At 40.1% G+C, this 14,990-nt stretch overlaps 1 protein-coding gene across 1 annotated transcript; it reads right to left on the bottom strand.

The window, feature by feature from the left end:
• Positions 1 to 4,418: 4,418 nt before the first annotated feature.
• PYL1 (PYR1-like 1) lies at positions 4,419 to 5,445 on the bottom strand. Its single transcript, XM_078983032.1, has one exon. It carries the CDS (start codon positions 5,348 to 5,350, stop codon positions 4,682 to 4,684), a length of 669 nt encoding a protein of 222 aa, XP_078839158.1. The 5' UTR covers positions 5,351 to 5,445; the 3' UTR covers positions 4,419 to 4,681.
• Positions 5,446 to 14,990: the final 9,545 nt, after the last annotated feature.

Here is a 14,990-nt window from a genome sequence, read left to right as displayed (position 1 = left end):
ATTATATAAGCGTTAATAACACTCAATATAACTCATAATAATAGCCTAAATAATTATTTTAAGGACCTAATAACATTCCTATAATTATTCGAAAGCTATATTGAAAATTGCGTAAGCGTAGCTCACTTACAACGAATTTTATGGAAAACCGGAACTTTATTTGGAGCAGCATTTCGAAACCGAAAGACCCTTTTTCTCGGGACTCCGGGAGCCTCGGGGCTTCCCTCGAGTGCTAGGGGATCACCTAGACTTTAGGGGACTCAAAAGGATATAGAGAAAGAGAAATTTCTTAGAGAGAGAGAGTGAGAAAATGTGTGAAAAAGTTGGAGACCCTAGCCCCCCTTTTATACCCAGTGAGGCCTTGGATTACGTTGGGCGTAGTCCTTGGCTACGTTGGGCGTAATGCTCGGATAAGTGTCCCAGCGAGCCTCCAACTGTCTCGCATTTGGAAGGGATAAGAACCGAAGTACGCTGGGCGTACCCAGGCTCGGACATGGGGCGTAGATGCGAGTCGACGTGGCGTGATTCGAAGCGAAGCCTTGGTCAGCAAGCAACGGCTCAGATGCGGCCACGTCATCAACCTCTCGCAGATTTCGAAATTTTACACTCCGACTTCTAAAAATCATATCTTTAGCATAAGAGCTCCGTTCTCGACGTTCTTTATATCCACGCGAAGGTGGGAACGTATTCTGCAACTTTTGTTTAGAATTCATCAGCTAATTTTGAATTGATTTTAAATTTTATATTTTTAACACACCGGGACAGGATTGGTCCGTTAAATCCTCATAACTTCTTCATCCGACGTCCGTTTTCACCCATCTTTTTCTCGTTACGCTACTCTTAACGAGATCTTTGATTCTCATTTAGGTCATGTCGGCTGAAAACCGCTCGATCTAATATTCGAATTTCGGGATGTATACTGCTAATCCGAAACTTCAAAAAATATAACTTCTTCATACGAAGTCAGATTTGGGCGTTCTTCTTATCGATGTTCTTAGTTTAACATATTCTACTAATTTCGTTTAGATCGCTAAGGCTAAATCTCGCTCTATCTTAAATTCACTGTTTACGCTTCCCGGTATCGTGCCGGTTCCGTCGAGAAACTTCAACCGGTCATAACTTCTTCGTTATAACTCGGATTTCGGTGTTCTTTATATGTACGGAAACCTTGAGACATATTATACAACTTGGTTAAGATTATTTATTCTAAATAATCTTTTGTCAAAAAGTCATTTTTGACCCCTATTGCCTCTAAATTCACTAGCCCGGATCTATGGGCATTACAGACCACCACATTCAACTGTTTCAGTAGATTGTCCCTTGCACTTTACCTTACTTCTAGTTGATGGCCCACCACATTGAAATGTTTCAGTAAATGGCCCACAACACCTCCACATTTGACCCTTATCCTGATTTTATCATTTTTTGCTATGTATAGGGACCTACTTGTATTTACAGCATGTGCATGCATGTAGTCCACAACTTCCTTCTTTGTTTTGAAACACTGCCCCACCCTATATGGTTTTAAATGGATCTCCCCATGTGAGCATGTAGTTGACCTACTCAACTCCTTAAGCATTTTTGTCCTTTCATCTTCATAAAATCCTTCATACTGATAATCATCACTTTGAATAACTTCCAACTCTTCTTCAACTATGTCATTACCTATACTTTTGGTTTGCTTATTTAAAATCCCATGTTCATCTACATCCACGGCACTTTGGAATTCACTCATGTCTACATCCACATCAAATTGCAAGTTAGACTCATGTACAATGTAGTCACTATCATCAGAATCATCTCCACTATAATCAAAACCATCTTCATTCTGACTATAGAAAGCATCTCCACTTTCATCACTTATCACGCCCTTTAGAATTTCCATTTCTACTTGATTGTCTTCACCGTTTGGTACATTGTACTCAGCATCCAAAGTCAGCATAAGTTGAATAATCATCTGTAAATGCTTCAAATTCATCGAGTCTTACACTTTGTTGTCCATCAATATCTTCATAAATTGATTCCTTTGCAAGATTGCCTAAATTACCCTTACACACTTCTTCTATGTGGCCCATGATCAATCCTTCATTCACATCAATGACATTACTTTGTTGGCTAACTTGAGACATAACATATGGAACAATAGTCTTTGAATGATCCTGACTTTCATCCATATCTATTACCTGTGACTGGTCAACAACATGGTTGGCAGGGTGGTCTAACTCAAGCTTTTTACTACACGATCCTACTTTTCTTCTACAAGGTCTTGTTCTATTAAGTTCCGGTGACACACTCTCAGGTTCCAGTTCCTCAGTAATAACTTTGGAAGGAGACTTAAAATAACTAGCTACCCTAGTCTGACCAATTTCAATATAGACCTTTACAAGTCTGTGCTTAGGGACATACGAAACCAATTTAAGAACATCTTGGTCATTACCTAAAGGCAATAACCCGTAGTCTAAGGGAAATTCAGGGATACAGAAATGGTAGTAAAGAGTTTGTTCACCTTTGTACCCTAATTCTCGAACCATATCATCGAGTTCATGGACTGAAAATAAATCAGTGTCAACGTTATCTACGTATGATAAGTACCATCGACGTATTTCCTTCCAGGTGACTTGGTGAAGACACCACTATAGTGTATTTTCAACGTGAAATAGTTATCATATCCCTCTGCAAACACAAAAATAGAAAGGGTAAAGAAGATGATTTATCTTCACGAATACATTCAAGGAAAACAAAAACTTAAGTTTATATATATATATATATATATATATATATATATATATATATATATATATATATATATATATATATATGACAAATCTTACCGTATCTCGATTGCAAATCCTTCAAGCACGCATTTTTTCACGCAAACACCATATTGACAGAACCATTGTCCTTTGGTGCTGTGTAAACCCTAAACCCCAATTTCATTTCTTTGATGAGAGTGATCTGTTGAAGACGAAGTCATTGTACTCTTGGGAGATGAAGAGTGTTTGGGAGTTGACGTGAAGAAGACAGTGACATAATCATTTCCCTCAATAAAGAAGAGGGCACATGTGAAAAGACCGATTTACCCTTATATTATTTTAATGAAATAAGGGTTAACGGTGGGGTTCTAACGGCGTGAGGGATAAGGACCATCTGTCAAAAGTTTTGAAAGCACAGGGACCATCTATGAGATTTTTAAACGGGGACTAAACTTCAGAATTTGGGAAAACACAGAGACCATTTATGATGTTTTTTCTATTTTAAAACAAAAGTTGACTTTTATCATAAAAATGTGTTGTGTGTGTGTGTGTATATATATATATATATATATATATATATATATATATATATATATATATATATATATATATATATATATATATATATATATATATATATATATATATAAAATCATGGACATACTTTGGACCATTTTTAAAATTAGGACAATCACAAAGGGTAAAAGTAGAAATTAGGCTCATAGGATGCAATCTTTTTAAAAATTTGATGGCATAATGACCAGAAAGACAACATTGCACAACTAATTATTAAGTTTTGACTCATGCAAACCCAATTTTAACCACTCAAAATTAAATTAAAAGAGCTAAAGAATATTGTAATTGGTCATGGTTGTCATATGGGTCATGCTCATACTCCATGTCACACTCATCCCCACCTATTATTATTCCCCACTCACACAATTATGTTTAATAACATAGTGATTTGTCGCCATGGTTGTATGAATTACAAAAAGGCCCTTGTAATGTGCACAATGTTAAAAGTTGGTATGGAAATTGTTAGTGTTGTACAAGCCAAAAGCAAATACAAAAAAGGGTTGCAGTGTTGTACCATATTATATTACACACTATATTAAGATAGAGATTGTAACCGCAAAGGTAAAAGATCCCAGCATGAAAAAGGTCATCTAGCAAGAAGATGAAGGACTCAAACTGAAAATATAGCTGACATCACTTGTCGCTTTCCTCATCTTTCCTGTAGCGGCTCACTTTTTTTAGTCTTTCCAAATTCAGAAAAGTGGTGAACGAATTCAAGGGCAATTTATGTAATTTACTATTTTTGTGAAACAAATTAAGTATGTAAGGGTGTCTTGGTAATTTTAGTCATCCAAATTTCAGTTATTGTAGTTATTTTCAGTTCGACTTACTCAAAATAGTTACAAAACTAACAAGAAACAAATGGAATAAAATTTAATCATTTGGAATATAATGCTTATATCTTACAAAAATAACTACTTTCATTGTCCAAAAATGCAACCATTTACCCAATTTGTGATCCAAATATCCTTTAAGAATTGATGCAATGTATTTCCAATATGATATCTGAAAATTGCCATAATTATTTGGTGAAATTTTGCTGTCACATGTCAATTAACACATCTCTAATGTATTAGGTAATATTAAACATTCACAAAGTATTTCCATTATGGACATTGACCAAAACACCCCTAATATACAATTGAGACAGTCGCAACCCGTCATTACAGACAAAGGGTGCTTTTTGTAATTTCCATACAGACATCAACAAAAAGGAAAAACTCACAAATATTCGAATTTAATGAAAAAGGAAAGGGCAAAGTGTAGGTGGATTTTTTTTTCTATTTATTTCCCGGGTCGGGTCGGGTTGAGTGGGGTCGTGGATTGGGATCAATTAATTGACAGCAGCGGGATCACCTGCGAGTCTTGATGGTGGCGTCGCCGTCATGCGCCATGGCTTCGGTGACAGACGCTAATTTTTGCAGATTTAACTTCACCACCGTGTCAGCAAAAAGCCGTGTGTCCTCCTCCGTGTTCCCCTCCGGCACATCCACCACATACGATTCTAAGACCACCGTGATAGGCGGTGCATCCACCGCGCTAATTATCTCATGCACCGTTGTCACAGCATGATAATTCCTCAATCTGTGTTCACCGCCGATGATCGTAAACCCCATCACGCGTTTCTCATCATCCAACAAGTCTAACCGCTCCGTGCTGGTTGCTGCCGGCAATCCTGATATGACGTTGACATCACGCGTGCACCCAACCGTCATTGTGAAGCCTTCACTAACGGTGCAGCTCTTGATGAAGTGCTTGTATGTCTGCGGTTTGTCAAAGCGACGGACGACAGACCAGACGACGGCGGCCGGCGCGTGGATGTGTTGGGCGAGTAGGGAGGAACATTGGGATGAGGTGAGATGGTAGGTGTGGAAGTCGATTACAAAAGGTTTCAACTGGTTGAACTCATCCTCGGTCAAACCTGGTGGGGCCGACAGGTGGTGGGTCGTCGTTGTGGTGATGGTTTGGGGCGGTGGCGGTTTGTCCTCTTCCGGCGCGGCGGAGGATTCGCCTTTCTCCATTTCTTGACACTAATCCAGCTTGAGAGAGAAATAAAAATGGATATTGGAGGAGAGAGAAAGAGGGGGGTTGTGGGGGGATAGATAAGGACTAAGACTTGTTTTAAGTTTATAAGAGAGGGACTTCTAGGTGATATGAGGGTATAATAGGAAATCACTTTGTCTCTTTATTTTTTTTAAACTAAAAATGTCGAGTATTCCGTGAGTGACATAGGGGTATACAATGATAATAAAAAATAGGGAAATTTTATATTTACCTCTAAAACTGTTTAAGTGGAATATAATTTGATAATTTATGTGATTTAGATGATACGTATATTAACATCCGTGCAATATAATTTTGATCTTGTGGTTTGCATAAAATATTAGTTTTGGTTTTAGTGTTGGAATATAATTATGTATGGATGGGAAATATGATTATGAATGGTTCTTATTTCACTTTTAGTATTTTTTAGTCCTTGAAACTTAATTTTTTGTGTTGTTTATTCTGTTAAATATGTGTGAAAAAATAACTTTTTCCTCGCACCAAAAAAAAAAAAAAAACTATATTAACCATTTCTATAAAAACATCAAACTATAAAAAGAAAAAAAAAACATTCTAAATAGACAAATTTTCTAAGATCTCTCGTTATGTAGAATCCTACTATTTTCTATTACATGAAAATTGCATCAATGAACGAGTTTTCAAGTACATATACAAATTATTATGCCAATAGGCTTAAACAAGATTAAAATACCATTTAATAGTTGCTGATTGAGTTAGTACTCACTGAAATACAACTAAATGATACAACATTATATGTACACTAATAATAGCAACATAAAATTCTAGTAATGGATGAAGTAACTAATTAGGTCTTAAAAGTTATTTCATTCATAATACACATCCAGACTATACAGATACACATACGCTTAAAATAACTTGGATGTAATTTACACACCAAATTAAGCTTATATAGCCATCACTACATATAGCCACATGTAGAACCCCATGCGTTTTCAGATCTTGAAGATGGTTGAAGATGATGATCCTTATTCACCGACGTCAATGTAAGATCTAGGAAAGGGGCAAACCACATAGATTTGAGAAAGGGGCGATATAGATCTACTTCTTTTCCGTTTCAGCTTCTTTTCGTTGCTAGGTCTGCTTCAGATCTGTTCATCGAGAGGTTCTGGTTTGGTTAGGGTGTGTGTTCATCAGATTTTGTGTGTGCATGCGTCTTCATCTGATTTCGTGTGTGTGTGTGTGTGTGTTTTCATCTGATTATGTGTATGTTTCATCTGATTTTGTGTGTGTGTATGCATTCATTTGATTTCGTGTGTGTGTGTGTTCACCATATTTCGTGTATGTACATCTGATATGATTTTGTTTGTGTGTTCATCTTGTTACGTGTGTATGTATGTGTGTGTCATCTGATCTGATTTTGTGTGTGTGTTCATCAGATATGATTTCGTGTGTGTGTGTATTCATCAAATTGGGGAGAACCCAAGAATAAACCCATATATTGTGTATGGTTTTTGTTTATGAGATGATTTTTTGGTGGAGATGAAGTGGCAGAAAAAGTTTAGGTGGAGATGGAGGTAGTGGAAGGTGGTGTTGGCGGACCGTGGTCAAACATGGTAGTGATGGAAGATGTTCTCGAGTGTTTTGGAATCTATCAATATGTTATTGGGTATTTATCAAACATAATGAGAGAGAGAGAGAGAGAGAGGGGGGGGGGGGAGGTGTATTTTTTTAAATTGTTGTAAAGAAATAAAAACTAAATTAAAAGGGAAAATTCATCATTTTGAATGTTTTAGAATAACTTAGGATAAAATTCGCTACAAATGAAACATTTTGGACTACTGGTACAACTCTAAAATATTTTGGACCAAACATTTACTTTTTAATATATCATGGGGATCCAACATGCAATTTTATCTTTTTCATATATTACCCTAATTTAATTACTGTTGAAATTTGTTGTTTTAATTTCTATTTTTTTCATTTATGTTTACACCTAATGATAGATTTTATGGTCGTTGTTTTTATTTAAAACTAGACAACTATGAATTTGTTTATTGCCATTTTACCTGTTACGACATTCAATTCCTAATCTATTAACTCAAACTAATTTATGTTTGATCAAAATATAGAGATTTGTTTACCAAAATATTATAGGTGAAAAATGTAATTACAAATCTATTGTGGTTTGAAATTTATTTATCCCAAAAGAAGTAATTTAATTTTAAATGTTATTACCTATATTAAAGAAATAATTAAAAATGGTCGGACCCACCGGTCCTTCCGTCTATCTTATCATTCTCCTTCTTCGGATCATTAAGTAGTTTGGTCGTTCAATTGGATGAATTATGGGATTGAAGGTCAATAATGATACATCCAAAGAAACCATCCCCGAAGTAGCAATGTCATATGCATTGATACTTTACATCTACGACTTCAGCTAGCAACCTCATTTAAGTTAAACTCCGACTCATTATAAGAAATCTTTTAATAGATACCCTACTATCTTGTAAGGCTTTTTATATGATGATTGATATCGTCTTATTTTTTAGAAACTCATAATTGAAAAATCTAAGAGTTGACTAAACCACAATACTAGACTATTAGGTAATACAATTTTTTTGTGTTATACACACATGTTGTTCAAACCAATGAGAAAAAGGTTGAAACCAAAAACTCTTAAGTACCTTGTTTTTTATGGCTAAAACTCTTAAGTACTTCTTCAATATGTTATTGTTCCTGCCTTGAAAACTATTTAAACAAATTTAAAAATATTAGTTAAATGTGACTTAAGCATTTGGAGCATACCCATGGACATTTGAGTTCAATGGAGCACTTGAAACTTAACGAAGCACTTGGGACTCATTGTGCATGTAACAATGGAACGGGTCATCTGAGAAGCGAATGGATCATCTAATAAAGGAAATGATTAAGTGACAAAGGAATGAAACTTCTAAAAGGGGGTATGGAACACCTAGAAGAGGTATTGAGCACTTGGGAGTGGAATGGAGCACCTTCGTGTATGGATGTGCCATCTATGCTCAAGGTGTGCGATTGTAGACATAGATGCGCCACTTTGGTGACAAGGTGTGCCATTAGGAAGGATGGTGGGCCATTGGGGAACAAGGTGTGCCACTTGTGAAGGAGGATGCACGACTTAGAAGTTGCATGAGCCACTTAGAAGCCTGATTTGCCATCTATGAGGAATGTGCACGATTCCTGGAGGATATGCGCCAACCCTTACTCAAGATGCACCATCATCACCCTAGATATGCCACCTTGGTGCAAGGTGCACCATTTGGTTCCCTAGTAAGCCATGGTATCCCTTGATGAGACACGTGTGATATGAAGTCCCCTATGATGCTTAAGATTGTTCAAGGATGCTCAGAAGTTGAATATGCTTAAGGAATACACCAAGGTGGATGATGCACCACTAGTGTTCATAATGCACAAATTATGCATTATGATACTCTACTATGGCTCATAGTGCTCCGCCATGTGCGTTGTTGAGGCTCATGTGTTGTTTGTCATGGATGAATGTTACAGAAGCTACCGCATGTCAGATTATGATTGGTTGATACCATTCATGTGTCTATGGGCCAATGGGCTTAGCCCTTTAGGGTTTTGGGTCTGATCCCTTCCGTATAAATAGGGATGCATGTTAGTCATTTAAATTGTCTTGTATTCTAGAGTGATAGGCGAATATATGTTTACGTGTACTTGTAACCTCTATTTAAGAGCTCATAAATAAAGAATACTCCTCTACTGCCCGTGGACATAGGTCACCTTGACCGAACCATATAAATAATGTGTCTTGTGTGCGTTTGGTTTTGTGTTTTTTTTTCTGCTTTACTTCCTAACATGTGGTATTAGACTTGCAGTTTTTTTTCCTGTGAATGAAGATGTCTACTCACAAGTTTGATTTGGAGAAGTTCAATGGTTCAAATGAATTCACTTTGTGGAAGGTGAAGATGAAGGCTCTTCTAGTTCAACAAGTGGCACTAGAAGGAGCGACAAAACTACCAAATGACATGGCAACTAAAAAGAAGGTGGGCGTCCTGATGAAGGCACATAATATCATTCTATTGAGTTAGGGTTGGATGTATGAGTTAGGTGTTTGGGTTAGAGTTGTGTACATTAGTGGTATAAGTAAATTAGGGTTTGGATGTATAAGTTAGTTGTATGGGTCGGTTACCGCTGGGTGGATCAGTGGCACAGGTGAGTTAGGGTTGGATGTATGAGTTAGGTGTATGGGTTAGAGCTGTGTAGGTTAATGGTACGGGTGAATTAGGGTTTGGATGTATAAGTTAGGTTATGGGCTAGTTACAGCTAGGTAGGTCAGTGACACAGGTGAATTAAGTTTGGATCTTAAAGTATAAATTTATTATAAATTGTCCCTATATATATATATATATATATATATATATATATATATATATATATATATATATATATATATATATATAATTAAATGTTACATTTATTTTATTTCCAACACTCATATAATTGTATCTTAAAGTAAAATTATTAATATACAATGACCAAATATGTAATATTTATATTAAAATAAAACACGTATCTATAAGGATTCAATTGCCAGAAGTCCATGTTTCCAATCAGTTTTACAGTTCTCTTGGTATAGATTTATATTAAAAACTAGAAAAGATTTGATTATGTTAAGCAAATTACGCAATTACAATGGGAGGCAAACCTGTTTCCATGTCATTTTTTGGCTCCAAATCAAGGCAGAAAGTTTTCATCTATCTCATCGACAAAACTGTGAAGATTATTCTGGATCAAGGAATTTTCGGTAATTTTGGTAACGAACCTCCAATTATGGTGTAGTAATTTTATACTATTTAAATCACATTAGTTTATTCCATAATTTTATCATTTCTGAATTGATCAATTGACATTAGTAAGTATTCATTCTGCACGAATTCAACTGAAATTATACTATTTGCTTATGATGTTAATGTTCTTCACTATTGTAACACCGTAAATTTCAAAACAATTTTTTTTTCAAATTTTCATAAAACATAATTCATTTAATATTCATAAAACAACCATATTAATTATCCAATTCAAGTAAATACTAAATCCCAAGATCACAAATGTATAAACTCCGTGTGTGTACGGATCAAGCCGGCGCCTTCCCGCGGTCGTCACTAGTACCTGAAACAATAACATCAAACACTTTAAGCAAAAAGCTTAGTGAGTTCCCCAAAATACCATATGTAACACATATTAGCCACTCGAGGCTATAACTCTGTGGGTCCGTGCACCCAAGCTCTGTGAACCCTCAGGTTCTAACTCTGTAAACATGCACAACATAAATCACATAGAAATAATGCAGTACAACACATAATATACATAGCATACTAACACTCTATCTGTAACGACCCAATTTTTATGTCCGAAAATTTCATTTTTAAGATATTATTTTAGAAAACATTAATAAATAAAAACATTGTTTGTTCACACCATAACACATTGCAACCATGTTTTCAAAAGCCAAACCGTACATCCCATCAAAATATCAGAGTACAATCCCAGTAAATCTCATAAATGCGGAAACCGAAGAGTGTGTGTATGACGTGCCGCTACCGCGCCGGCTCCTTCCCCTTCGATGCAGAGGTACCTGAAAACAAAACTGTAAACGTAAGCACAAAGCTTAGTGAGTTCCCCCAACGTACCGCATACCATACAAACACATAACATACGTACTGTCAGGCTATTCTGGGGTGCCTGACTACCCGGTACGGCCATTATGGGGTGCCGACCTACCCATACGGCCATTCTGGGGTGCCGTCTTACCCGTGTCAAGCCATTCTGGGGTGCTGACTACCCATGTCAAGCCATTCTGGGGTGCTGACTACCCATCGGTCCTAACAACCGATCCTCGGGGACTATTTCACCCCTACTACTGCGATCACATATAACATAACAAGCCAGCATGCATACATATCATCACATACTGTCAGACGTATCTGGGGTGTCTGACTACCCTTCGGTCCTAACAACCAAACTCTACTACTATCACATACAACATATCATGCTAGCATATAACATGTCAGGTAATAGCGAACTTAGATGATATCACAAAGACAATCATCTATCATACATCTCCTACTGGTGGGTCGGCATTGTGGCCTTAGACCCACCGCTACTGGAAGGTAACTCACCTCAAAGTAGCTGCTGAACTGATCGGGAACTAACTGACTGCTGCTGCTCCGGGAGTCCTCCGGCTGTAATTTCCACGACATACTCAACCAAACACTGCTAACTGTCCTTTAGGTAAAATGACCATTTTACCCCTGGTTTAGCTCTAAGCCAAAGCTGGAGTCAACTTTCAGTTGACCCGACTCGCCGAGTGGATCACCACTCGCCGAGTCCCTAGCAAACCAATGTCCTGGGTCCCTGGTTCTACTCGTCGAGTCGGGCTATGACTCGACGAGTTCACCTTCTAACTGACATTCAACACCTTCATCCTACTCGCCGAGTTGTATGAACAACTCGTCGAGTTCATCTTCGTCCGATGAACACTTTATGCTAAGACTCGCCGAGTTGTATGAACAACTCGCCGAGTCTGTTCTTGAGCTATGAAGATTGCCTTGGACTCGCCGAGTCGGGGCATTGACTCGCCGAGTCCTAACATGGGTGAGTTCAACTCCCAACTCACCGAGTCACCCCCTGTGACTCATGGCTCAACTCGACACATGAAGAAGGGACCAAATCGGTGACTCGCAACCAGACTCGCCGAGTCGTCGCCATGCACTCCTTAAATATACCGATTTGCTCGGTTCCAGTCCATGCCATTCATAGATCTGGACTTCTAGGACACGAATCACACGTAAAGTTTCCAACTTTACGTGTGGATATTCACCAATATGGATTATAGGGCTCAAAATGTCACAAAAGGGTAGATCTAGGGCTAACAAGCTTCATGGGGCCAAAAAGCTAACAGATCTGAGCTCCTGGAGCTCAATCTTGCATAGATCCAAAGGCCAAACGCCTTATTACCACATATAATGCACATACAAACTTGGGGAATTGACCAAGAAGGACCCAAATGAAGTTTTAAGCATAGAATCAAGGGGAAAACGGGTTATACCTCAAAGGAAATGTTGAAATGACACAAAGATGGCTGATCTCCTTCTCCTCTTCTTGATCTACTCCTCTTACTCCTCAAAACCTTCAAGAACACACCAAGAACACCTCAAACTCTCAAGGAAACAAGGGAAAACGATGTAGGGGGAGTTCTGGGGGTGAATGGGGACGAGTTGGGGCGGAATGAGAGTTTAAATAGGGTGCAAACCCTTGAAACTTAGGGTTTCATCCAGCAGCGGTGACTCGCCGAGTCCAGGATGTGGACTCGCCGAGTCGCCTACTTAAAACGTGTCATGAGTCTCGTCCCTACTCGGCGAGTCGGACCCTATGACTCGCCGAGTCCAAGGCTAAATTAGGGCAATGCTCAAATAAAATTCACATACCGGAAACCAGGTGCTACAAATCTCCCCCACTTATTTTAGACTTCGTCCTCGAAGTCTGCTGCCTGGTCCTGAAACAGCTCGGGGTAGTGCTCCATCATCTCGTCTACCGGCTCCCAAGTCCACTCTGAACCCTTGCGGTGCTGCCATTGCACCTTCACAAGCTCCACCCTCTTGTTCCTTAAATCCTTCGACTTCCTGTCGAGGATTGCGACTGGGCGCTCAATGTAGTTCAGGCTGTCATCAACCTGAATATCCTCCAAAGGTACTACTACAGAATCGTCCACTAGGCACTTCCGCAACTGCGAAACATGGAAAGTGCTGTGGATCTGGCTAAGCTCGGCTGGCAGATCCAGCCTATATGCCACCTTGCCCACCCGGGCTAAGACCCTGAACGGTCCGATGAATCGCGGGCCCAACTTGCCCCGCTTCCTGAATCGGATGACGCCTTTCCACGGCGACACCTTCAGGAGGACCATATCCCCGACCTGGAACTCTAAATCGGATCGACGCTTGTCGGCATAACTTTTCTGCCGACTCTGAGCAGTCTGAAGCCTGCTCCGGACCTGCTGGATCCTCTCAGTCGTCTTGAGCACCACTTCGGTGCTTCCCATAACTCTCTGGCCGACCTCACCCCAGCATATCGGGGTCCTACACCTCCGTCCGTACAACATCTCGAAGGGAGGGCGGTCGATACTCGCGTGATAGCTGTTGTTGTAGGAGAACTCAGCCAAAGGAAGATAGGTATCCCAGCTACCACCGAAATCCAGAACACACGCCCGCAACATGTCCTCCAAAGTCTGGATGGTCCGCTCACTCTGACCATCTGTCTGCGGGTGGAAGGCGGTGCTGAAATGCAGACGAGTGCCCAACTCGTCATGAAATTTCTTCCTAAATCTGGAAGTAAAACGCACATCCCTGTCCGAGATTACCGATACTGGCACCCCGTGCCGAGCCACAATCTCCCTGATATAGATGTCGGCCAATTTTTCGGCCGATATGCTCTCCTGAATCGGAATAAAGTGAGCACTCTTGGTCAATCTATCCACGATGACCCAAATCGAATCCACTCCACGTGCGGTCCTGGGAAGCTTTGTGATAAAATCCATCGTGATATCTTCCTACTTCCACAGTGGAATGTCTAACGGCTGCATCTTGCCATGCGACCTCTGATGTTCGGCCTTGACCTTCCTGCAGGTCAAGCACCGCTCGACGTACCATGCCACATCCCGCTTCATGCAGGGCCACCAATAGTCTAGACGAAGATCCCTATACATCTTCGTCGCCCCGAGATGAATAGAGAATCGGCACTTATGCGCCTCCTCCAACAAAATCTGGCGCACGCCCCCGTGATACGGCACCCACACCCTATGGTGTAGTGTCAATAACCCTCGGCTATCATAATCGAAGGAGGAAACCTGACCTACTACACGCTCGCTCTTCCGATGCTCCTCCTTGATAGCCTCCTGTTGAGCTTCCCGAATCTGCTCCAACAGGGGAGTCACCACAGTCATCCTCAAACAGGCATCCCTGATCGGCGCCGTCTTGCGGCTAAGCGCATCGGCCACCACATTGGCCTTCCCCGGGTGGTAAAGGATATCGCAATCATAATCCTTCACCACATCCAACCACCGACGCTGCCTCATGTTCAGATTCGGCTGGTCCATGAGGTACCTCAAGCTCTTGTGGTCCGTGTAGATGGTACACCGAACCCCATAGAGGTAATGTCGCCAAATCTTGAGGGCAAATACCACCGCCCCCAACTCCAAATCGTGCGTCGGGTAGTTCGCCTCGTGAGGCTTGAGCTGCCTCGAAGCGTAAGCAATGACATGCCCCCTTTGCATCAGCACCACGCCCAACCCAGAAATGGACGCATCACAATAAACCACGAAATCCTCTACGCCCTCTGGCAGGGCTAAGATCGGCGCCTCACACAATCTCTGTCTCAGCGTCTCAAATGCAGCCTGCTGCTCGGATCCCCACCGAAAGACCACGGCTTTCTTCGTCAGCCGCGTCAGAGGCACGGCTATCTTGGAGAAATCCTGGATAAATCTCCAATAGTAGCCTGCCAATCCTAGGAAGCTCCGAATCTCAGATGGAGACTTCGGAACCTCCCATCTCATCACGGCCTCGACCTTGGCCGGATCGA

The sequence above is a fragment of the Lactuca saligna genome, chromosome 3 (genome assembly GCF_052625555.1).
Source record: "Lactuca saligna cultivar CGN05327 chromosome 3, ASM5262555v1, whole genome shotgun sequence".
NCBI classification, from domain to species: domain Eukaryota; kingdom Viridiplantae; phylum Streptophyta; class Magnoliopsida; order Asterales; family Asteraceae; genus Lactuca; species Lactuca saligna.
The sequence above is the reverse complement of the archived record's forward strand: the minus strand, read 5'-3'. Positions and strand labels throughout refer to the sequence as shown.

What these genes read in the sequence shown, in the direction of transcription:
- PYL1 (XM_078983032.1), bottom strand. Translation starts at nt 5,350, where the DNA reads ATGGAGAAAGGCGAATCCTCCGCCGCGCCGGAAGAGGACAAACCGCCA.